Source organism: Sturnus vulgaris, chromosome 12 (genome assembly GCF_052056855.1).
Source record: "Sturnus vulgaris isolate bStuVul1 chromosome 12, bStuVul1.hap1, whole genome shotgun sequence".
NCBI lineage: Eukaryota > Metazoa > Chordata > Aves > Passeriformes > Sturnidae > Sturnus > Sturnus vulgaris.
Genome location: NC_142254.1, coordinates 8,421,680 through 8,447,075, shown reverse-complemented (window position 1 = coordinate 8,447,075; position 25,396 = coordinate 8,421,680). Strand labels below are relative to the sequence as shown.

Here is a 25,396-nt window from a genome sequence, read left to right as displayed (position 1 = left end):
TTTAAAGGCTTTTAAATTTAGTTATCTGGAATCTAAAATAGGTCAGGGCTGATTGGAATTTTATTTTGTCTAATGACTAGTTATAGATTTTTGCAAAATAACTTGATGGTCCTCGGCCTCTCCTTGGATTCATACTGATCCTCAGGAGGGCTGGCTTTTTCTGTGGCTAAGAGTGTACTCCTGCTGCCTTGAACATCAGAGCTTGTTTTAAAACATTATTTAGATTAATTATGTCACCCATACTGGCACACAGTCACTTGCTTCCCTCCTAAAACTGGAAGGTAATAATTGCCTAGAAATAAGCTGATCACAAATATTTGTGTAGAGCTCAATGACCTCAGCAGATACATCAGGACCATCAAATCCAACAAGTCTAACATAACATGAGCTTCCAAATCAAACATTTATTATTTAAAATACTAAGATTGGGATTCTATTTGCCTTCTGAAACTTTAGGTCTTACTTCTCAAAGTTTTGTTTGTTCCCTTGTTTTAGGGAAAACCAAATTCGAGGGAATTGGTGCAGATGTTAGAGGCAGCCTTGCAGGAAAAAATCCCCAAGACTTTTGTCAAGTGAAGTATTTTTCAATAAAATCAATGGTGACAACAATCCTATGCATGCCCAAGGCTGTGCAGGTCAAGAATGGGATATCACACATGTTTCAGAGATGTTCATTACCTTCTTGCAGACTAGGTTTAGTTCAACAGTTTATACCAGAAGGTATTCAATGTATCCGAAATTGCTTTTTTGTGGAGTGCCTGTTAGTTCAGCATTTTATTACTATGCAAAAGGAGCAGTTCAAGCACATATATGAAATAGCTATCGATGTTTCTTGGTAAAAAGAAGTTTGTTTTTAATTAACTGTTTTAAGTAGTCATGCTTTCTTATGCAAGTTTGTTCTTTTGAGTTCGTGCTGCCAGAAGGTCCCTAAATAAACTGTTTGGGAATACTGATGTTTAGCAGCCAGGGCAGTGAAGAATATAAATTAGCACTTCCAAACTCATTCCACTGCAGAATTAAGAGATCAGTAGAGATCTTAGATGTCCTTTTGTAATATGTGTAATCACTAATATTTAATTAGTGTACTGTTACCTTCAGGTACTTCAATTAGGCAAGCCTCAAAATGTGTGTTTTGTTGGACACTCTGTACTCAGTTTTCTTAATGGATCCAATGTTCCTATTCTGACATATAATAAAAAAGTAGTTAGAATAGGACACTGGGTAAAAATGAATTCATTACTTTTAGAGACTTTGAAAAGCTGTAAGTAGAAAAATCACTTAAGCATGTGCATTTTTCCTCGCTTCAATGTTGTTACAGACAAGCTTAGAAATTAGTTTATGTTTGGGTGCTTTGCTTAGGGCATAGGCATTTAGCTCCCAGGACTGAGTGTTACTCTGACTGATCAGAAGCAGTGTTTCTGCCTAAGAAATCAAATCCTGACACCAAATTTGAGTAGCCAATTTATGCTCTGATAATCATGTTTCATCTCAAGAGAAAGCTGCTTTGTGTTGTTCATACTTTCTTCATTTGTGAGACAACGAGTTTTATAGAAAGATAAAATAATCACCAATGACTTTTCACATAAAAAATTAATGTATCCTATGTATGACTTAGTAAAATGCTACACTAACTTATATAAGTAGTGTGAACCAGTTTATCCCTTTTACTAAATGGATGTGAAATAATAGGGCTTTTAAGAATGAGGATACTGTCTAAAATTTAAAGGAGAGGAATAGTATTTTATTATGTAAAATGAAATTAAGACTTTATTGTCGTATAAGGAAACACAGTAAGGCCATTCAACTATGGGACAACTTACCCCTATAACTTCAAGGACAGTAGTATTATATACTTCCACACTGACAGTAGGACATTTCTAGTAAATGATGCACACAAAAGTAATGTCAATAAATTAGTAAAACTTGATGTTTAAACTACTGACTTCAGTTTGAAATTACTATATTAACATATACTGCTAATTTTAGTCAGACTTTATTACTCAGCATTTAGAAGGGCCTCAGATGGAGTGCTGTGCCCAGTTGCCAGAACTACGGTCAAAAATAATGAAAGAAGCAGTTACAGAGTATGCAGAGAGCAAAACCAAGAAGGATCAGGGGCCTTGCAGTGGTGATCTATAGATGGAAAGGAATTGATGTAATGTACTGAAGAAGAAAGTATTCAAAACCAGGAAAGTGAAAAAACATGTTTCAGTGTTCACAGAAGTGTTTCAAGAACAAGTTGAAATTATAATGGGAGATTTAGATTATATATCTATATATAATGGGAGAACCAATGTAATGGTAAGGACAGGCAAACATCAGAAGAGGTTTAAACATTTCTGCTGTGCAAGGACTTTTATGGGCTGCTTAAAGAAACACCTGGTAGGAACAACAAAGGCATAGCTGATCCTACCTTGCAGCAGGAGCATGGAGTAGATGATGCATCTTTGAGCCCTTTTAGCCCTCATTTCCTACAGTGATGAAGCCTGTGCCACCTTGCCATGGGGCCTGTTCCAGCTATCCCTCACCACTAACTCATGGCCCTGTGGGCTAACAATGCCCCAGTTTGAGAGAGGAATGAGTCTCAAAGACTCTGGAGTTCCTGGAACTTCCTTGCAGAACATAATGATGCATAGTGGAGGAAAACTGAGATAAGTGATGGTGCTGCTGCTGAAAGAGCTGGAAGCTGTGAGCTGGGTGAGGGAGCAGTGGTACAAGCACAGCAGCTGAGTTGGGTGCCCCCTCTGGAGCACCTGCAGTCACAGGCACGAGTGAGCTGTGGTGCCACTGGGGCTAAGGCAGGTGGGCGAGCTGGAGGCATTGCAGGGAGAGCAGAAACGTGGGAATGAATTGGGAGGTTCCTATGGCATGGTCAGAGAAGAAAATCCCATTAGAAATGGGGTTTAATTACTTTCAGTGCTCAAGAAACTAGTTTCACTCAGGGAAAAGCAAGTGTTTCTTTGTATGCTGTTGTTTAATAGTGACCAACCAGCAATGCATTGATCTGATACAGGACGGTGAGACTGCCAACGTGTGTTTTTTTTAGCAAAAGTGTGTGTTTCCAGGATCAAAGTGTTAACCACAGAGATACTTTGTACAAAACCACACAGATTACCGGAACTGATAAGCATCCTGGTTCTCATCTCTAAAAATACGAACTGCTACTATTATAGCTGCTTTTTTCCTTGAACTCTATGGTATCTTTTTTAAAGCTTCCACTGGTGAATAGACCTCCATATGTTTAAAAATATATCAAATGATTAGCCCTACTCTGTACTAAAATTGAAGGTGGGGAAAAAAACTTTAATATTGTAATACGTTGCTTCAGGACTGTGTCCTTTCTATCTAGGACAAAAATAATATTTTACTTTATCATGTCTCTTTAAATATTCAATAAGTCAACCCAACTATGAGTTGGCAGTCATTGCCATGTGTATCACTCCTCATGAATACTTGAACCACTGCATCGCTACAGGGCGTGCAGGGAGAAATTATGTGCAAAGAAGTTAAACTCTTGTAGTTGGCCATCCTTTTGACAACAAATAATTGATATTTTCTATACTTGGGAGGATTCTTAAAGAGTGTGTTTGGTACACATTGCACTGCATCACTACAGTGATGTATTTCTGAGAATCTGCCTTAAAATTAATCACAAAATTCTCTCAATAGGAGACTTGGCAGATTCAACATAGGAATATAATACAAAAAGAAGTGCTTTACTGGTCATCAAAAGGAATGAGGAGGATATCGAGAACCATCTGGATAATCAATTAAACGGCCAAGAAAATGCTTCAGTCATTCAAAAAATGGAAATAAGATAGCAAATACATATTTTTAAATATTTTACTGAAAACAAAATAAACAGTGTCTCTCCTCTGGCAAACCTCTGAATAGCTTCAGTAGATGAGCGTAGTCCTAATCCAACAAAGCATATGTAAGCACAATGGTAATTAACATTTATTTCATCCAGTTTGTGTGTTGAAAGTTACATTTGTATTTAGGGCATTGCTGCATGGGGACCTAACCTGAATTATGAGAAGTCTTTGAATAGAGACTGGAGGAGGGGTTTTTAGCAGTCCATTAAACCACCAGAATGCCCCGTGCTGGTCGTTCCCGGCCTCTCTGCGAGAGGCCCCTTTGCGGGCTCTTTCGTTTTTAAAAACACAATCCCGAGCCCTCGTGACAGTCCCCGCGTGGCGCCGGCGGCGCGGAGCCTGCGGATGCCGCGGTGCCCGATCCTCGCTGCCGGCGCGGGGACGCTCCCGCCGCCCGGGCACGGCGGGGCCGCCACGACCGCGGGGCCGCGGCAGCGCGCGGGGCCGGCGGGCTGAGAGGGGCACGTGGGGCGGCCCAGGTGAGAGCCTGAGCCGGGCCGAGCCGGGCCGAGCCGGGCAGGGCTGCGGGCCGGGGCAGCGCGGAGCGCAGCGCCGCCTTTGTTCCCGGCCGCGCGCGGGGCAGCGCGGTGCGCGTGCGCGGGAAGGGGTGGGGGGGGCTCTGGCGGGAGCGCGCCCCTGGAGCGCGCGCGCGGAGGCGGCGGCAGGATCGCTCGGGCGCAGCCGGCGCGTGCCCGCGGCGCAGGGAGCGAGCGAGCGAGCGAGGAAGGCAGGCAGGGAGCGCGCGGTGGGCTCGGGCCGCGCACGGAGCGTCTCGGCCGGAGCGGCGCAGCGCAGTCGGCCCGCACGGAGCCGCCATCGGGGGAGCCAAGGCCGCCTCAGCGGGTCCCGCCCTGCCCGGCGCCCACAGGTGAGCGGCGTGGGGAGCGCGAGGGGCGGCGGGAGCGGCTCGACCGGCGCGGCCCTCAGCCCCCGCCGGGGCCCCGCCGCCCGCGGGAGGCCTCGGCGCGGTCGCAGGGCGGCCTCGGGACAAGGCCCCGGCGTGGCCTAAGCGCGGCCCGGGCGGGCGGTGTTGTGTGGCGGCCGCGGCTCGGGGGAGCGGGGCGCGGCGGGGCCTGCGGGGAGCGGCGGCCCCGAGCCCTTCCGCCGGGCCATTGTGTGCAGGCGGCGGCGGCTCGGCCCGGGCCTGCGCCGCCCGGCCCGGGGCTGCCCCTTTGTGGGCTCGGCCTCGGCCCCGCCGCGCTTTGTGCTCGGGGAGCGCCGCGGGCTCGGCGCGGCCCGGGGAGGCGGCCTGGCCCCTGCGAGCTCCCGGCGGGCCCGGCCGCCGCAGGAACAGGCTCCCGGGTTAAATGGGCCGCTGGGTGTCCCTCGCTGACATTACCGGGTGGGCTGCTGGCTCTTACCTAATCCGGTGAGAGCAAAGAGGGAGAGAGATTTTTGCCCATCCTACGGCTTCCCCTTAAAGATTAAAGGGCTGGGGACCTTCGTGCTTTCCCCTTCTCCACGGTTTTAAAAGGACGGGAGACAACAGTGTTTGTAGTGAAAGGCAAAACATCTTAAGTATTCCTTCAGGAGAAGAACCAAGTTTCCTTTCCGGTGGTGAGCTGATGGCACTTTTATTTTGTGCTTATATTAATGCACTATTTCTCCAGTATTCTCCTTGCGTCTTCCTTTTCAACCAGTCTGGGTGAATATTGCCTTGTCTCGGTAGTGAGCAGGCTACTTACAGTCTAAATAAATAGATAAAGTGATTTGATTTGTTTAACGTGGCACATGAGTGTCTGTTAGGAAGCTCATAGCTAATTGGACTAGGTCATGAAGGACATGGGATATTCCACGCTCAGGACATAGTTTCAAGTTGTCTGTTTAACTCCCTTCTAAACTGAGACTAGCACGGTGCATTCCAGAGGGGGAGGGAAAATGGAAGGGACTCTTCTCAACCCTGATTTAATCAAGCTGGTCTGCAAGAAGATTTGAGTTACTGGAGTACAGGTACACTAATACAGAGGTTTTTAGGGTAAAACTTGGATCTCTGGACTATGAATTCGTTGCAGAAAATACCCTTGAGGAGTATACCTAGAGTAAAAATCGAGTGCTAGAAATAATATTCATTTCAGTGCAAACTAATGTTCTTAAATAGCTTTTGCCCTTTTCACAGCAGTAAAAAATCATAGATAAAAGCCCAAGAATAAGATCTGTCCATCAGTGATACAATTTTAGAAATCTGTTGTTACCAGGAATTCTGAGCCTGATGAAATGATGGGCATTTTTGACCTGAAAGTGCATGTCCAGATGAATGTGCCATTTCTATTGATAAGGTTTTAATGCCATAGTCCATTTAGACTGTAGTAGAGGAGTTAGCTCAGGAATTCAGCGGCTCCAGCTAAGTAGGTGCGAACTAAGGAAAGTAAATACTTTGAATAACACGAGTACTTTTCATAGTTAGGTTTGAGCAGAGTTGCTGCTCTTTGCTTAATATGAATTGAGAAAGAAATCCTGCTCAAATGTCAGACACCTGCCTCTAATGTGGAAAAGGAGCATGAGCATGTTCATGTGAGAAGCAACTCTGGTCTGAAAATTCAAAGAAATTAAGTAGGACAGTTTTATGAACTATGCTCTTCAGATGAAACATTCTGGAAGACTGTGCATACAACTGCAATTAGAAATAAGATGTTCTTAATTTTAAGTAAGAATCACTTTGCTTTATTTCTCTTCTGTAGTAGTGCTTTTAGTCTTGTAACTGTCAGCTTTAAATGCTGGACTGAGTTTTGCCAAATGGATTATTAGTGTCTTTTTTGCTTTAATGATTGTCTTATTTTCAGGAGCTAAACTGAAGCAGAATAGTCCAGGTAAATGAATAATATTTGAAATTCTTGACACATATAAATAACTCAGTTCTGCAGCTGTAGTGCATGTAGCCAGTGTGCAGAAGGCCAGAGCGTGCACTGTGCTGCTGACTGTGCTCACCTGAATTCCTGCTCAGTGCTCTTGGTGCTACCTGCTGCAGGAAGCAGCAGCACTCAAGTGAGGATGCTGGCAGGCTCTAGTTCATCTCAGCTGTCACGTGGTGCCTGAAGCTCAGGATCTCAGCTCCAGAGTTTACTGTCTTAAATGTCATGAACATTGTAGATGCAGATTATTTTTTCAAAATATACAACAGAGGGAAATTGTTGCCTTAATGAAATGTTTTCATTAATAAGAATGTTTCATTAGTAAGAAAAATTTGTTGTAAGTGGGTTACTCTTTTTCAAAGTGTATGCACTGTTCCTTTCCTAAATGTTCAATGTCATGATAAAAATGTAATTTTGATGTGTGTTTTCTGTGTACAGTATCACACTGTGGGCTAGAAATTGGGAGATAGGCATAAATGTTGTTACCATGAGCTGTTACTTCAGGTTTACCTGAGATTTTGCTTTTGGCACTTAAATGCATTGTAAGCAAAAACCTTCCCAAGTCAGTGGAGTTGTTTGATGTGCCAGGATATATTCAGCTGTTAACTTTACAATGGAGTAAAGGAAGACAAAAGCCAGCATTAATGCCCCATTTAATAGTCTTTAAGTTTTGTGCCACTAGAGAAAGAGATTCTAATTCTGGTCCAAACTGTATGCCATGTTTCTGTAATGGCCAGGACAACTATTATAACTATATGCCTGAGTGACTGCATAAAATGATGATTCGTTGTGTTATCATAGGAATAATGAGAGATTTGGTTAGTAATTCCACAGTACTTTAATCAGATAAAGTGATAGATAATTACAGCTAACCAAATGGTCCACTTCTGATTTTAACTTGTCCTTTATAGAAGCTGAATATGAAAAGTGAGGTTGGCTGTGTTTTCAGGGAGGAAGTAAAACATTACTTAAATGATAAAATCTGTATTTGTCCTCTTGCACCTGGAAAAATTAATTATAAATTTTCCATGGATCTATTCCATGACAGTTGATACAAGAAGAGCAGCAAATTGCTCGATAGACAGTTGCTGACCTTCTCCCTTTTGGTCTGCCTTATCCAGAAACACATTTTTATCTCTTATTGTAGCAATTGATGACCTTGCTGGACATGAAGAAAAACAAGTGTAGTGATAATTTTGGCTGCTTAAAAAATTACACACGCACTCCTTAAAAGTGAAAGAGAAGTTCTTTGAAGTGTGGTTTGTGCGGCTGGGGTGGTTTAACCCCAGCTGGCAGCTCAGTACCACACAGCCTCTCTCACTTCCCCACCTGCGGGATCAAGGAGAGAATTGCATGAGTAAAAGCAAAAAACACCTCTTGGATTGAGGTAAAGACAGTGTAATAGGTAAAGGAAGAGCTGCACACACAAGCAAAGCAAATCAAGGAATTCTTTCAGCACTTCCCATGAGCAAGGCAGGTGATCAGCCATGCCCAGCAAAGCAGGGCTCCATCGTGCTTGGTGGTTACTTGGGGAGACAAATGGCATCACTCCAAACATCCTCCCTTCCTCTTCTTCCCCCCAGCTTTATATGCTGAGCCTGATGCCAGATGGTCTGGAATATCCCTCTGGTCAGCTGGGGTCACCTGTCCTGGCTGTGCCCCCTCCCAAGGTGGTGTGCACCCCAGCCTCCCCACTGCTGGGTGGTGTGAGAAGCAAGAAAGGCCTTGACTGTGTGCAAGCACTGCTCAGCAATAGCAAAACCATCTGTATTTATCAGCACTGCTTCCAGCACAAACCCAAAACACAGCCCTGTCCCAGCCACTGCAAAGAAAATGAACTCTACTCAAAGCAAAATCTGCGCAGTGGCATGAAGTCTTTAAATATTTTAAGGTTCTTTTGTAGAATTCTTGCACATAGTACTGTACAGAGCAAAAAGTGACTTAGTCTTTGAAGAAAGACCACAGTCACTTTTCAAGGTTTGTTTTTTTTAATGCTGTCGAGGAGGAGCATTTAAAATGCCACACTTTTAAGAGTTACTTTCAAATACATGTTCAGATGAAGTATGTTGAAGGAAACTTGTTCTTTAAATTTTGCTAATGTATGGATTGTGCAAAGGTTTTAACTGGAGTAGGAGTATTTTAAAGCAATTTGGTGTTAAACTGCAGGAAGGAAAGCTTGAAAATAAATTGCATAAAAATTTCTAGAATTGGCATCTAGCATAGAAATGTGCATGTGGAAAAAGGCTTCTCTTTGTTGTTTCTGTTTGCTCCGTGTTACAGATCTTTCATGAGGGAAAGTTATATGTCTTACATATTTTACAAGGGGATGACAACTGCAATACAAGGTTTCTGTTTTGTAAATCTTGGTACAAGTTGCTTCATGCTGAAGTGTAATGTAGGTATTAGTTTGAAGTGGGGTTTAAAAGTTTTTTTTTCTATGACTTTTTCAAAAGTCACTATTTTTCTAAAATGCGTGGTTAGTTGTTGTTAACACGTCAGTGTCGAGAAAGGAGAAATAATAGAAAATGTAGCACCACACGAGCTGTGGCAAATCCAGGGTACCGTTTCTGCTGGGCTGGCAGTTAACTTGCAGTGTAGCTGTCACCAGTGGGAATGTGAAAGGGAGCAGTTTCAGTCCCAAGTTCAGTAGAAAACGCCGTGTCTGTGAGGAAGGGAAGGTGTTCCCTGGTGCCCTTCCCAGGGCAGCTCCCTGGCCCCGGGAGCTCAGCCCTGCTGCAGGAGGTGTCACGGTCTGGCACTGCGGGTCCCTGGCAGGCCAGGCTTAGAGCTAAGAAAGGATGGGCCCTCCATTGCCACTTGGGATTGGTGCTTCCTGAGGTGCCAGGGGAAGTGCTCAGGTACTTGTGCAAGACTGTTCTTGTTGAATAAATTGCCTTAAAGAGAAAGAAAACCAGTGGGTATAAAGCAGGCAGCACAATCTCTCAGTTTGGTTGGTGGCAGCCTGGCACTTTTTTGTTGTGGAAATGGTGGAATTACACTCCAGCATCCTCTGTGTGTGTCATGGAGCCTGTATCTGGTGGGTCATTCTTCGTGCTATAGATAAACCATTTTTTTGTAGTGCTGTGTTAAAGCTCTTAAGAAATATTGTAACTGAGCAATTTTCTTAGAAGTGCTATTAAAATATTTAAGAACCTTTAAAACATGGCATGTTGCTACTTTGAAAGCTAGTGACTGTAACTCCTTTCTTTAAAAATGGACTCTTGGATTTTTTTTTGGAACCTCATTACCTTCTGTCTTTTTCTTTTCCAACCAACATGGGTCGGCTACAGTTTTATGTATTAATCTTTGTAAGTTATCTAATGTTGTTTTGGAAATCATGTGGAAAGCATGCTTTGATATGCATTTTTGTGTTGCTATCTGTATGGCCCCATTTTAAGGTGTAAAAGAGAAACTTCTCATGTTTAAAGCTGATCACTTGTGCCTATATCTGAGCCTTAAGTCTTGCTCTTTTCTGTCTCACAAGGTGCATGTGCAACTATTGTCTTGTAGAAGTTGTGAAAGTGCTCTGATCAACTAATATTTTGGTTTCTGAATGACTATTTTGAAATATATATGCACATGTATTTATATAAAAGTCTTTAGAGTCACAAAACTACTGCCATTCACGGGAATTTTCCCCCTTTTTGTGCATGAAGGCATCAACACAGTTGGGAGTTAATTTGTATAGGGTTCATCTCTGCGTGGCCGATATCTGTGATTGCACAAGTGCACTAAGGATGTAATTTGGAGACTGGTTGCACAGGTGTGACTGGGGAATCATTTGGCTGGCAGATGTTGATGGTGTACTATGAAATTTTAGTGTGGCTTTTTTTGCTGGGTCAAGTCTAATTTTACAGATAAAAAATATGCATTCCGTAATAGAAGCTGAGATGGACATTCTTCCAAAACAGCACCTGTAAATTAGTAATTTTAAGAGCACTTTTGTGCATATTAAACCCAGCTGCTGACCTAAACAGTTTTGTTTTAAAATCAGGTGTTCTGTTTAAGCAAAAGTTGTTCCTTTTACAGTCAATTCTTTCATGGATGTACGGGTGCTCATCTATTAATGGAGTTGAGTGCAGGGAAAAAGAGGATTTCATTGAAATCTGTTCTTTAATGTGCATATGAGGAAGTAGACTTAAGGTTGCCTATGAAACTTTATTTTTTTTTTATTTCCCATTTTTTGAATTCTTGATCATCCAGCTTATTCTGTTTTTGTGATGCTTGTATAAAAGAAAAGGGCTAAAAAGTACTGAATTTTACAACTGTGCTTTAGAGAGTGATTCACAGTTAAGAGTTGATGTTCAAGATTCAGCACTGCAACAGACTTAAGTTTTGATTTTGAATACATAACAGAAGAGAGGACAATATTTTGCAGAGAAGGTCTTGAATTTAGAAAGTGCAGATAAATAGAACATGAAGTGGCAGAAAAATATGTCTACTCCTGTCATTTTCAAATCATTTATAGTATCTTGTGTTTTAATTTCTGATGCAGACTCAGACCTGACTTCAGAGTGATTATGACAGAATTTTAATTTTGTATGCCATGAAGCAATTCCTAAGCAATACAAATAAGTGAAATAGTGTGTACATTTTACTTGGCATTTGAGATGTACCTGATCAGAATTTAATGGCAGTAAAAGAACATGTAATTCTCTTGCCTAAGAGCATTTTTTTCTGCTGAATTTAAATAACTTGCTTGAAAATCTGGGCACTTGGAGATTCACAAAAAAGGCTGAGGGAATTTTTTTTTTATAATACAAGGATCCCTCTAAAGTAAGGTTACTTTACTTTTCCTAAAATCAAGAGGGCCTTCAGATTAGGTACAGTGAACTAGCTAGAACGGTGTTGCTAGTGTCTGCATAATTTGTCTCCTTGATGTACGAAATACTGGAATGAGTAGAGGGCAGTTATCCATATGTGAGCAGGAGTTCGAAAGTCAACAGTGATTGAAGTCTGATGATTGCATACGATAAAAACGGCGATGTTAAATAATTTAACAGGGTCTTTTAGTGTGTAATGATATTCGGTTGTTACTAACCTGAAGTAAATTTGAATAGGGTTGAACAGGGTTAACTTGGTATCCTTATCAAGTCATTTAATTCCTTTTTGCATTAATGGTGAGATTCACAGCTACTTGTGGTAGTTTAAAACCTGTGAAAGGCAGGGAAGTATTTGCCTGTGGTGACTCAGAAGCTCGTGACAAAACCGGAGGTAACCCCAGATCTCCCCTGTCCCAGACCTGTGCTCTGCACCCCTGATCTGGGTTTGGTTGGCTTTTTTTTGGAAGGTTTCGAGGAATTCTCAGTCTTTTCATGCAACATAGTGGGCTGTGACGTCAGCAGCTCCGCACATCTCTGGTCTGTGCTCAGGTTGGACACTTCCTGGGAGATGGCTCTTATTTGTGAGTTAAAGCTACATTTTAAACCTGAGGGCTCGATGAGAAGCTGTAGAACTGTTGATCTCTGCAGCAGTGTAACCAGGCTTGGCTGCAGACTTGTCAGTAGTCGAGTTTGAGAATTCGATTAACATTTTAATAATGATTTTAAAAATATTAATTACTGTGAGAATTAGATTTTCGTGCAACAGTATTACAAGAAACAGTTGATTCAGAATTGACGAGTGGGGAAAAGCTAAGTCACTGAAATAAAATAGAATTGCTTCTCATGGAGGCACATGGGCTTCAAAGAATAGGTTCCAGAAACACGAGGCATGCAGAAAATGAGTTGAAAGAAATGAAGTACTGAAAAGTGTGGAACCATCAGAAATGCAAAAATCTCACTGTAATTTTGTACTTCTTTTACTAAGGTCTTACATTGTTTAGAGTCTAAGTTTGGTGATTTCTGTTTTCTACCTGCGATATATCAACAGAATACAAAAACCTGTGGCTCACCTTAGATTGCCATGGCTTTCCGTTTGAGTTAGTATGCAGAGTAGGAAAATTTTAGTTTCAAAATTCAGAAATATATATTTTAAAAATACAGACTCGATCCTTTACGTTTAAATGTGTGTTTATTCTCTTTGTGGTGTGCGTCTGTGATAAAATAAATACATTATCAGACAGTATTATAAAAGTTTTTGCTTTTGAAGATTAAATTAATTTTTAAAAACCAGATTTGTAAAAACTCTCACTCAGATTGACTAGAGATTCTGTGTAGCTTAGTACTACAGGTTCTGAAAAATTAATAATAAATTAATACTAATTTAATTAATATTAAATTAATAATTTCTGAGGTGTTAGGCTTCCAGTGCCACTAGAGTGTGTTCTGTGATGCTGGATATATTTATGTAGGATCCATACCTAACATACCTTGTGACACCAAGGTCTGTACTCTGGAATAAGTATCTTGATTCTCCAAGCCCTCCCCTACATATCTGCCCTCCTGGATTGCCATACTTTACACAGGCTCCACTGTCATCAGGACTGCATAGAGGAATACAGAACAAGTGAAGGGTCCCAAGAAGACACGATTCTTTAAAATGGAAGTATGTACAAACCTAAGCAATGAAGAAGATGGAGGCATCTTTCCAAAAGTAGCCAATGTACGTCATCCTGTCCTGACTTCCTGCAGAGGGGCTTTCTGTGTCACGGGTCAGTCTCCTGTAGGGCAGTCTGTATTTGTAGGTGTCCTTCATTAGGTCTGGTTATTTTGATGGTCTGCTCCTTTCTCCTGTTAAGTTGTGCAGGAAAAATACTGAGCATAAAATAGGTCTTGGTTTTGAATTGGAATAGTTATCACAGAAAGACTTGGTAAGTGAAGACACATCAAAGTACGGGTACTTATTTTAGCTGAGCCTTACTGAATTAAGGTAGGTGCTTCCATGCCACACCCTCCCTGTGTCTGCCACAGACACAGGAGTGGTGATGCAATATTGCATGGCAATTACAGCATGCACTGAAGAGTATAGGGTTTGCAAAATCAGACTGAGGAAAGAAACACAGTCCCCAAATTGTCACACGTGGTAGGATTTGCTGTTAATGTTCACAGAGGGGGTTGGTTATTTTTTCTCTTTCTTCGTTTTTTTAAAAATTCTAATAGAGTGTAATTGTATACAGAGCCCATCTGTGATGCCTTGTAGAACAATTGAGTGCTTCCTGTTTAGAGACTTCTGAATGGCAGCATGAGTTAGAGCATGAAAAACACCTTGCTTTTCTCTTTTCTACTACTCTTACTAGTTCACTCTGTAGCTGATCCTTCTGTATGCCTGCCTTACTTTTTATTGCAGCATTGTATGTCCAGAACTTTTAGAAAGGTAGCAGTCTCCCTGTGTTTATAGATACTACTGGCTGAATTGTGGAAGGATGAATCTGATACAGCTCAATTCAGTGTGCTCTGTGCACAGTGAACAGAAACTAGATACCACTAAAAATAAAATAAAAATCTTTCCCGTGTTACTTAGTTTGCATAGAGTTACCTGTATTTTCATATGAAGTTTTCTTTACTTTCTTAGATTCTATGGTTTCTGCCATCTTAATGTGGAAACCGGTGCACAGAGCACAGCAGGCTGCAGACAGGAACGCCCCATTGGGTTTCTCAGAAGGCTCCGGGGGCACAGGTTGGGTCCATCCCGTGGTTTGTGGTGCTGTAGGGTCTGTGTGGGGCAGCTCTGGGTGTCCTGTGGCAAGGAGGGCTCGGGCCATTGGCTGCCTGCTGATCCTGGCACTGGGGATAACAGCTGGGGAAGGAGGGACGAGAAGGCTCTTGTCAGACAGCACCACCAGGTGCAGGAGTGTGCAAGATACAGCCTGCAGCTTCTCTATCACCATCTCTAGCACCTCTGCTAGGTGGGATTTGGCTGTGTCACAGTAAAACTTACTTGCTTGTTTTTAAAAAGGAAAAATATGGTCAAATCCAATGTGGAAGTGTCCACAATCTTTTTAATGCAAGTGTTTGATTTTTATTTTTATTTAAAGAGTAGTTTTTCTCTGTATTTTTGTTTAGCTGTATATAGTTTCACTAGCTAGTTTGTGGCTTAACTCCCTTTTATTACATTAGATTACCAAATACCAATAATTTTTATTTTGTTGCTTATACCAGTTTATTTAATGTATTACTGCATTTTCTTTTTTTCACAGTGGCATTTGATTAGTTGGTTTTAATATAGCTTAAATTTTCAGGAATTTCTCTGATAGCTCCTGCAGCTTTTGCTTTCTCCTCCTTACTTTCCTTCCAAGCTCAAAAAACAGGAGAGATAAATGTCCTGTTTTGCTTTATGATTTGTAGGGAGTATGAATTTACAAGGAAATCCACTTTTTTATATAATTTTACATATAAGGTGTGAAAGCTGGCATGTTCTCCACCTATTGAGTACAGAGTGAGTGGTCCAAATTCAGGTTTTGGCTATTGATGAGACATTTTTAATTTTCCTTTGGAGTGAAATTTGGGGGTTTATCGGTTTTTTTCGCATAGCTCTTTGTTCTTCACCTTGCCTTCCTTCACACGGCTGGAGTGCCATAGCACATGGGCTCCTGTATTCTGTGCAAAGGTGGATGTTGAAGCTCTGTTTGACTGGAGAACAGGTTATTCACTTGCTGGAATTGATGAAGTTCTTTGTTGCATTTAAAATTGAACATTTCAGTCATAGTAGTTGATTACTAATGTGATTTTTATGTGGTCACTGTATGACTTCTACAGGATACTGTTCCTTCTTAATCTTACCTTATAAAGTTCTTGGAAAGAAAACTTTTAACAGCTCGTGAAAAACCTCTCCTGGGCTGATGTTCAATATCCCAGCATATCTCCACAGGAGAAATAGTGAGCGACAGTGATGAGGCAGAAGTCAAACAGCACTGACCAAAGTCAGGTTGTTGCCTTGAGTTAGAAATAGATCACTAATTTGGTGGGTGTAACAGTGGTGTCGGTGTTTCTGTGGCTGCATCTGCCTCACAGGGTGTGCTGAGCTCAGAGGTCTGGATGAGCACTGCCATGGCCATTGGGATTGTGTGGCACACATCAGAAACATGGGGCATCAGGGGCTGGGGGCTCACTGCAGTGGTGGCCACGAAGACAATTCCATGGTTATATCAATCTATTGGGATTTTGCTTCCTGGTGATTGAAAAATGGGGTTGGTAAGGAATGTCTTGTGGTGCAAGAAAAAAGCTACCTGCAGTTTCAGGCAGACTGGGTCACTGCAAGGTAGCAGGAAACGCTCTAATTGTGTTTGAAAAAGAGATTAACTGGACAGATGACATTTTGGCAAAGGAAATCATCAAGAGTCTTGACTCAGTTTTGTGTATTTATATTGGTCTCATTTTATAGTATTCTGTTACATTGGATTGTCCTGTGTTTTGCTTGTTACGCAGGAAGAGAGAAGCCCTGAGGTGTCTGAAATAACAAATATCATAGTTAAGGGCACCAAAGAAAACAGTGTCTGGAAGCGTTGAAAAAAAATCCTAATTCATTAGTCAAAACGAGAGTGTATAGAGACTAAATTGTATTATATAGTTGATTGATAATTTGTGTCATGAACTATCTTCTAAAAATTCTGAAGTAGGCCAGCAGGTCCAGAAGCTGTGTCTGAGCAGGAGTGCACGTCTGTCCAGGCCTGCATTTGATCTAACCATGCCAGGCCCTTGGGATTCAACATCTCCCAAGAGCTGGGAAAGAGAAACTGATAGACTGCAAAAGGAAAACCTTGGGCCCTAACATGTCTTTTAAATAAAATTAAGAATACTAGTTTCTTCAAAAATATTGGTTCTCTGATGCTTTTTTTTTTATGATTTTTTAAATGATATTTTATGTTTAATGAGTATTTTCAACCTTTCATTTAACTTTTGGATTTTGACATTCTTTGGCTTGTGTCATATATTGAAAAAGTAACTTGTCAGTGTTTTTCACAACTTCATCTTGTTCTCATTTCCAGTGCTCTCTCTGTGTAAAAGAGTCTTAGTCTCAAATATGATTGTACAGTTGAAAAAGTTAAAAGATTTTCTATTAATTTGTTGGTGGCTGTAATGCATTGAGTGCATTTTGAATTTTAAGTCCCTGAACTCAGTTAGTTTTGAAATGTTATAGAAAAGGTATTTTATTGCATCACATACCGACAATTGTGATAAATAATTTTTTCTGTCCTTTTATCATTCTTACATGAAACTTTTTCCCTTCCAACTATTAAGATGTCTATACAGAACTTTTGTGTGTTTTTTTCCCCCAAACTAGTATTCAGTTACCCTTTCAAAAGCAAACTAAAATGCTAAACTCAAGTCTAATCTATTCGATGTGAGCGAGGATAAGAGAGAAGACGTGCTATTTGATATGAGAGTAGTGGATGATGGTAAGCTGAATTTGTCAAAGGTGCCCTGTATTCCAGTGAAGCACAAATGTCATTTCTAGAGTGCCTGGAGCTCACACTTGGTAAGGTGAGAAGCTGGAAGAGTATCAGTCTAGTCCTATTGACCGTTGTTAATTCCCTGGCACATGAGGCACACCATCTTTTTCTATCTTCTTCAACTGCTTCAAACTACTTGCCGTGTCCCTGTGCCTCAGTAGAGCTTCTTAACCAGTGGCTTGGTTGTGTCTTCCCATTCCCACTGTATTTGGGTTCTGTGTCCGGGTCCCAAAGGCTTTGTCCCCGAGGCACTGTGCAGCCTCCTGAGCCAAACAAAGCACACGGCAGCAGCAGCTGTAACCTGGCCAGGGGCCGTGGGCATGCTCTGGGGACACCCAGAGGTGTCACAAGGGGGAGCCTAGGGCATGTTCCACACACCTCTCAACACGCTCTTAGTTTCTCAAAAGCTTTTTCTGTGCAGTTTTTCTTGAGCTTTTCTGTTCTGCTTGTAAACTTTCTTGACTCTTACCTAGTGGGATGCTGTATATTGCAGGTTTGTGGGTGAGACTGAAGGAAGCCTTGTATCGAGTGGGCAGGGGGTTTTTTTTAGCAATTTGGCAACATTTGCAGGTATTACAGTGCTGATATAAGTCTTCTCGAAAAAGATGTGGATTTCAAATCGTAGGAAAGCGTTTTTAAAGATAATTTCCTTTACTCAGATATTGTAGCCTTACTTTTTATGCGACCACTATGGTTTATCTCGGTGTGTTTGTTGTGTTGCCTCCACTGAAACTTGTACTTCCATGATCTTACCAACATTACAGCAGCGTTCCATAATGTCTAAGCTTTTCTGAGCAGAGTGTGTGCATCATGCAAGTACCTTGACTTGGTTTCCAACTGCTTTATCCTTTTAACTGTTGTAATTTTTTTAATAGTCCAAGTAGATAATCAGATACGTCACATTGTTCTAGTTCTGTTGGTCATTTCCTTGAGCTTTTGCATACAAATGGAGAAAATTCCTGTTGAATAGGACTTTACAGATACATAGTGAAAAATGCTCATCTGATGAACATCCTTGAAATAGGAGGAAGTGATTTTCATGTCTTGTAAGAGTTATGAATGGAAGCTGTATCTCTTTTTAAGCAGTTATTTCAGGGAAGCGAAGGGCTTTCTCTGTGCGCACGTGTGAGGCGCGGCTGGCTGCTCGTGCGGACCGCGGGCGTGCGGGGCGGGAGGGCGGCCCCGGGGACGCTGCGGCGGCTGGGCCGGGCAGGAAGGGCCGGAGCGCGGTCCCGTGGTGGGGCGGGGCCGGATCCCGGTTTCGCGGGAAGGGCGGGGCCGAGCCGCCTCCTCCCCCGGAGGCAGCGGCGGGCGGGGCGGGGCGGGGCCGTCCCGGGCCGGCCGTGCCGGGGGAAGCTCGGGGAACCATTTTGGGGCGCGGGGCCGGAGCGCGGCCGCGCATGGGGGCGGTGGGCCCCGCCCGGGGCGGTGACATCCGGGCGCGGCGCGGGGCCCGCCGGGGGTCGCGGGGGCTTTCGGCGCGGTCACTGCCCGGCCCGCGCCCCGAGCCCGTCTGTGCTGCGCGGACACGCCATGAGCTCCTCCGCGCCCCATGACGGGCAGATCTGCCTCCAGCGGGCCGTATTCCTGGAAGGGCGTCTGGTCTGCGTGCTTGCCGGGGAGTAAAACCTGCAAGGGGAAAGGTAGCGCCGTTTAAATTGCCTGTCTTATGCGCAGTATTTAAAGCTGGGCTTGTAGGAGCTGGTGTGTCCCGCGGGAGGTGTTGGTAGCCTGTGCATGTCACCTTTCCCAGAACAGTGTCGAGAATGCTTTTAGCAACAGGTCGGTGCTTTCTGATGTTACCAAGAGCAGCTTTTCTTGATTTAGAACTAAGAAATCTTTAAGATGCGTTTTCCCCTCTTCACTCTTACTGTTGGGTAAATTTTTTTCGAATATGTACAGTCCTTTTGATAATTGGAGTTAAAGGACCTAATACTCATGAAAACGACAACTTAGTGTTCCTCAATTTGTCTCTGCTGCTTAGAAACTTCCTCTTAGTGTGTGCAAATAAAGATAGTGAAATAGCAAATATTACATATAGGTGTTTTTACCCGTAGTAAGGGGTTTCTAACTAAAAATATCTTTAATCTCCAGTTCTGTAGTTGTTTTTCCTTGGTTTGTAATTGTATGGTTTTCACAGTTTGGTGAGTTAAATGTATTCCACTATTAAAACTTGTGATCAATTTGTAACTTTTGAGATAGCCATAAAAGATGTAGTATTCACCTTTGTCTTAACAAGAGTGAAGAAAATGTAGGCTTTGGGCAGGTTTAGGCTTGGTAAATTGCAGTTCATATCCTTATCCAGTGTCTTTAGCTCATGCTAATCTTAGTGGTCTGGTTCAGAGCTTCGTGCTCGTTTCCATTCCCTGCTCCTGTGAGTGTTGTGGAAGGTGTGTGTGAGGGCTGCTCACACAGGAGCATTGGTAACACAGCTCCATTCTCCAGTGCTTCCTTGCCTTAGAAAGCTCAAGTGGGAAGTGCATCTGTGCACAAGGTCTTTCACAAAGTTTGTAGGTTGCTTCATGTAACTGTTGCATGGGCTCAGCGAGGTGTAATTAAAGACAGCCGAGCTCACCCAGCTCGTCAGGCTGCCCAGGGAACTGGTCTGACGCAGTGGTTTTCACCAGCGGTATCTGCAGGTTACGGGGGATCCCTGCATCAGGGCGTGCAGGGTCAGGCCAGAGGAAGCACACACAGAGTTTTCTGAAATGTGTGCTTTTGCAGTGCTTAAAGGGAAACACTTCCAGAATTTTACATATGAATATGCTTGTTATTTCCAAGCTCTTCCCGAGTGAACAGTGTGATCAGCATTGGTTCTCCCGTGCCCTGGTTTGTTCTGGAGCACAGAACTGCAGGGTGGCCCCCACCTGCAGCTGCTGGGGACGCAGAGCAGTGCAGCTGGCAGGGGCCTTGCTGCTCCAGTCCCCTCGCTGGTGCAGCATCACTTCCCCAGGACACATGCTTGATTTGTCACAGACATCCTAAACTTCTCATCTAAGCTGGAATGCCTCACAGTGGGAAGATACAAGCCAAAAGACACAAGCATTCTTGTGATATCTCTACAGTATTGCTTATGGCCCAGCACTGAAAACTGCTGCATGGGTGTTTTTCCCAAGCATGGGAATTAGGTATTTGTAGACCACCAAGCCTGAGATGGAGGAAGAGAGTTTGGTGGGTTGAGAGATGCTATCAGATGCTGTCATAAAATCAGTGATTGAGTATCGAATCTTAGACACTCATACTTGTCTAGCTCTGGGGAGAAGTACTTCTGTAGAAGAATTTGGATTTGTCTGTCTCACATTACTTTTTGAATGTCAAGGACTAAGTCGTTTTGCAAGTTGGAATCTCTCAGTTCCTCTGTGTTGTGCCCTGAACAGTGCATGTCTTGCAAAAGCATGCACAGTATGCTGCTCTGAGCTGTCTGGTCCAAGTATGAGTAAGTTTGTGGGTGAAATGATGCTAAATATGGGAAGCTTGCCTATTGCCTAATATTCCCATGTCAAATAGCAAGGAGATTAAAGATGAGGTTTATTTTGAGAGCTTTATATGTACGTGACAGATCCAGAGCTGGTTGTACTCGCAGAGAGGCACTTAGGGTGGCTGAGAATTGTACTGTGTAACAGAAGCCAATTTTGGATAGCATTTTATTTAACTGCCCTTTACCTACAAAGGTATGGTTTATTTTTTCAAAACTGTGTTTATTTTTTCAGATAGTGTAGTAATTCCTTTCCCACAAGGAGGAGGAATTAGGAGTGCAGGAAAATATAACTTGTTAAGAAGTATGGTTATTACTTGTTCCACATCTGTGGAATAGTCGAGCAAGCTGTTTGGTCAGACAGCTGTCACCTTTGTCTGGGGACATGGGGCAGAACTTCAGGGGGAGATGCACTGAACATAGAACTTCATCAAGAGGGCCTTTCCAAGGGACTGCAAATGTCTGAGTATTTACATGGTAAAATGAATTCTCAAATTTAACAAGTGAAGTTTGACTTTTTAGTCTTATTCAGGAAATTAAATAAAGTAATTGCTTTGGGTTTGATTTTTTTCTGATATCCTCACAAATGGTTTAGTTAAGGAAGCTGAAGCAGTGCCTTACAAACCATGGGCCTCAGTAGCAGAGTAATGAAAATTAAGAGTCGTTGTCCTATCTTGGGAAAAACCCGGGTAGTAATTGTCTGAGCTGTGTTTTCAACTATTTTTTTAAATTGCACTGTAAACATGATTACTGAGGTCACATCCAGAAGATGGGTTTTTTTTTCATTAAAATGTGTTTCTCATACACAGCAGCTTAGAATTGTTCCATATACAGAGTTGATGCACACAAGTGGTCTGGGTGTGAAGCATTTCATAAATGCAATATTAAAAAAAACAAACCAACAACAACAAACTTATTTTTAGCATATTTTTATTCTTCTGCATTGCAGCTTCCAGTAGGTAAATGCCATTTTAGAACAATGAGTAGAACTTCTTCATTTGTTCAGTTTCCATGTCATGCAAGTGTTTGTACCGTATGTGTCCAGCTGATCTACACATACCATGTATCAGTTTGTATTACACAGGGGGGGATTTGCTTTCATTTGTATCTTATTGTCTCTTGAAACTTCTTTGCGAGTCAAGAAATGGTGTATGCAGAGCAGTGAAGTGTGGTTAGATCTGAACTGTGTGTTCTGTGTTGTGTTGCAGAAATGAGCCGTCAGACTGCTACAGCACTACCCACAGGTACCTCCAAGTGCACGCCATCGCAGAGGGTGCCCGCGCTGACGGGCACCACAGCTTCCAACAATGACTTGGCCAGTCTCTTCGAGTGTCCCGTGTGCTTTGACTATGTGCTGCCCCCCATCCTGCAGTGTCAGAGTGGCCATCTGGTCTGTAGCAACTGTCGCCCCAAACTCACGTGCTGCCCCACTTGCCGAGGCCCGCTGGGCTCCATCCGTAACCTGGCTATGGAGAAAGTTGCCAATTCCGTACTATTCCCGTGTAAATACGCCTCTTCCGGCTGCGAGATAACTTTGCCACACACAGAAAAAGCAGACCATGAGGAGCTGTGTGAGTTTAGGCCTTACTCCTGTCCCTGTCCCGGTGCTTCGTGTAAATGGCAAGGCTCTCTGGATGCTGTAATGCCACACCTGATGCATCAGCATAAGTCGATTACAACGCTGCAGGGAGAAGATATAGTGTTCCTGGCCACGGACATTAATCTTCCTGGTGCTGTTGACTGGGTTATGATGCAGTCTTGTTTTGGCTTTCATTTCATGCTAGTGTTGGAGAAACAGGAAAAATACGATGGTCACCAGCAGTTCTTTGCAATTGTACAGCTGATAGGAACACGCAAGCAAGCAGAAAACTTTGCTTATCGACTCGAGCTAAACGGGCATAGGCGGCGATTGACTTGGGAAGCAACTCCTCGATCCATTCATGAGGGAATTGCAACAGCCATTATGAATAGTGACTGTCTAGTCTTTGACACCAGCATTGCACAGCTCTTCGCAGAAAATGGCAATTTAGGCATCAACGTAACTATATCCATGTGTTGAAATGGCAATCAAACCTCTTCAGGCCAGTGTTTAAAACCATTGCATTTAATTTAGCAGAAATAGGGTAACCATCTTTGACTGTCAGACAAATTATTTGGTAGATGGAGGGTAGACATAAATGAAGGTAAATAAAAGGAAAGGCTGTTAAATTACAGGAAGCAGTTGCATGTAGTAACTAATATATTTAAAGTAAGTCAACAGTAAACCACTGAAAATATATATACACCCAAAATGGGCATCTTTTGTATTAAGAATTGATTCTACAGGAAATGTTGTAAAATAATTCTAAAAACTTGTTTGTAGATTGATTGTACTGTTGAAAAGGATACTGTTTCGTGTTTTTGTTTGTGTTTTTTTCCTCCCCCTTTGACTGACAAGCCATGTTGAGCGGTCTGGTCTTTGGCCACTGCTTCCCCTCCTCCTCCCCGCCCCCCTTTGTAAGTCACTACATAGTATTGCTGCTGTTTGTGTATATTTTTTGTGTATTTGCTAATTTTTATTAACTTCTAGTTTTTCATTAAATAAATATGACTTTCTTTTCTGTAATTCAGGTTTTTCTCTTTTTTGTATCTTTTTAAAGTTAATTACAGGTGTCATCTTTTGATATGCATAATTGCTATGGTAAAACTTATATTTCTGTATGTTTGGTAAATTTTGTCTCTTTCCAGTAGTCAATTCATTGGTGATACTGTTCTTAATTGAGCTATTTGTGAATGTACTGAACTCGAAAGGAGTGCTTATGTTCAAAGATGTGTCAGGAAAGACAGCTCCTTTAAAAACAGATCTAGATGTTGTTGTACTTTGAGTTACCTTCTAACAAAAATGAAAAATTATTAAAAACTTTCCGACTTAAAACAGTAATTCACATTTCAAATTTAGAGATGCTTAGAAAATTGATTGCATCCTTGTATTTGTTGGTTTGCAGTACAAAGAAAGTATTGTATTACACAATATTTGTAATTATAAAAGCAGACCATTTGTCTAAAAAAAAAAAAGGCAGTTGGATTGATATGTTTTCAGTCTTTTTATATTTGTCATTAAAAGATTACCTGGCAAATGGAAAAAAACACAGCCAACTTCTGCTTTTTGCTTTAGCTCAAAGTTTGACACATTGATGCTCTTGCTCAGTTTCTTGTCTTCATGTCTTTTGGTTGTTACTAAAGCAACTGTCTTAAACTGAATTTTGTATCTCATTTTGGTGACATGATCCACATGACAGTGCAGATAAATCTCTTCCAGGTGTGACTGACCAGCCCTAAAGGCTTTGGAAGGATACTGGGCTTTATGCAGACTGCCTGTATGTGCTAACCTGAACCACGAATGTAAACGGGATTTGTGTTACAAAACAGACACAGACATGAGCAGGGGAAAAGCTGTTGCACCTCGAGCAGGAAGAAAATCTTTGTCAGTCTGAGTGGTAGCAGATGTGTTGGGGAGCTGCTCTGGCTATTGACTACTTTTGTAACACATTAAAATACCGTTTATTTACTGTGCACTGGCTTAACTTTCTTATCAGAAGTTGATCTGTTAAGACAACTCTTGTTCTTACTATTTTTGATGCATGGTGAGGTAAGTAGTTCTGCAGGTAAGGAACGTAAAATCCACTGGGTTGGATTAATAAAATTTACAGAAATAGTTGGCTTCATGTAGTAAAAGTTTCACTCTGAAAATTTGATCCTTAAGACTGTTTGAACTGTGCACAGATGTAATTGAAAAGATGTACTGGTCCCTTGTGACAGTAGATAAACGCTTTCAAAACCCCTGCAATCTAGCATTTTTTTCCTTTTGAATATACAGCCAACTGTTTGCAGTTTTCTAAATTCAGTAATTATTCTCACCTACTTAAGCTTGTCTACATTTACCTCCAGTTTGTCTTTAACAGAAAGTTGGCTAAGCACTCTTTTTAGAGGAGCCCACGTCTCCCTTGCTCCCTGGAGCCTGCCTGGCTGAGCCACTCCAGCTCTGGTTGTGCTAAGGGAATGTGATGGGGAACCTGTGTGGCCCCTGTGCCTCTGCCCTGAGAGGCCAGGGCTGTGCAGGGCTGGTCACTGCTGCTGTGTTCGGGAGGGTTCAGCTGCGGCTGTGTCCCAGGAGCACTGTCCCCCTGAACCCTTGTGCAGAGCTGCAGTGATTTGATTTAGGTACAGAGGGCTGGAGGTCAGGGCTGGCTCTGGGAGGGGCCTTCAGGAATGGCCTTTGCAGGGAGCTGTAGAAGCTCCTGCTGTGCTCAGACAGGTTGGTTCATGTTTCACAGAGGACAAAAGCTATAGCATAACTACTGTATGCTGACTTACTGTAATGTAAATTAGTATTGCTCCATTTGGTGTTAAATAATTGTATAAAACCTTTACTATCCATCATCAGATGGAATTATGAAATTACCCTTAGGCCCAGATCCTCAAAGGTATTAAAAGCCTAAAGAGTGTGAGGATCTGGTAAGTCATCTACACTGTTATATATGAAAAAAGAAACCGTACTAGAAATCTGTACAGTTTACTACCTTATCTAAAATAAACGGTGTATTAAAGCCTGGCATTGTCTAAACACTAGCTATTTATTTTAGAAAGTGCTGTTTTATTTTGCTGTATTGGGAAGGAGTATTCAAATTTGTCTCTAAAAGATGAAACGCAGTAGATCTTGCATTTGTCTGCTAGCACTACCTCCGTGGTTTTTCATTGCCCTTTAAAAAAAAAGGCCTTAAAATGTTTGACAAATGTGGATGTAAATATTTTGATTCTGTTGTGACAGTTCCTGCTAGTTCTTGTTTGCAGTAGTGCTTTAAAATTAAAGCAGGTGAATGGTTTTGTA

The 25,396-nt window shown here is 42.3% G+C and overlaps 1 protein-coding gene across 2 annotated transcripts; it reads left to right on the top strand.

The window, feature by feature from the left end:
• Nucleotides 1–4,493: 4,493 nt before the first annotated feature.
• SIAH1 (siah E3 ubiquitin protein ligase 1) lies at nt 4,494–25,396 on the top strand. Of its 2 annotated transcripts, none has more exons than XM_014882566.2 (2): nt 4,494–4,743; nt 21,738–25,396. In XM_014882566.2, the coding sequence occupies exon 2, from the start codon at nt 21,740–21,742 to the stop codon at nt 22,586–22,588; it is 849 nt and encodes a 282-aa protein (XP_014738052.1). In that variant the 5' UTR covers nt 4,494–4,743; nt 21,738–21,739; the 3' UTR covers nt 22,589–25,396. The 2 variants fall into 2 exon arrangements, with proteins under 2 accessions (XP_014738052.1, XP_014738043.1); XM_014882557.2 differs by lacking the exon at nt 4,494–4,743 and adding an exon at nt 18,527–18,697.

Excerpts from the sequence above, each read along its gene's own strand:
- SIAH1 (XM_014882557.2), top strand. The coding sequence starts at position 18,607 with ATGACGGGCAGATCTGCCTCCAGCGGGCCGTATTCCTGGAAGGGCGTC. Across the intron at positions 18,698-21,737 it reads TAAAACCTGCAAGGGGAAAG|AAATGAGCCGTCAGACTGCT; the intron begins GTAGCGCCGTTT and ends GTTGTGTTGCAG.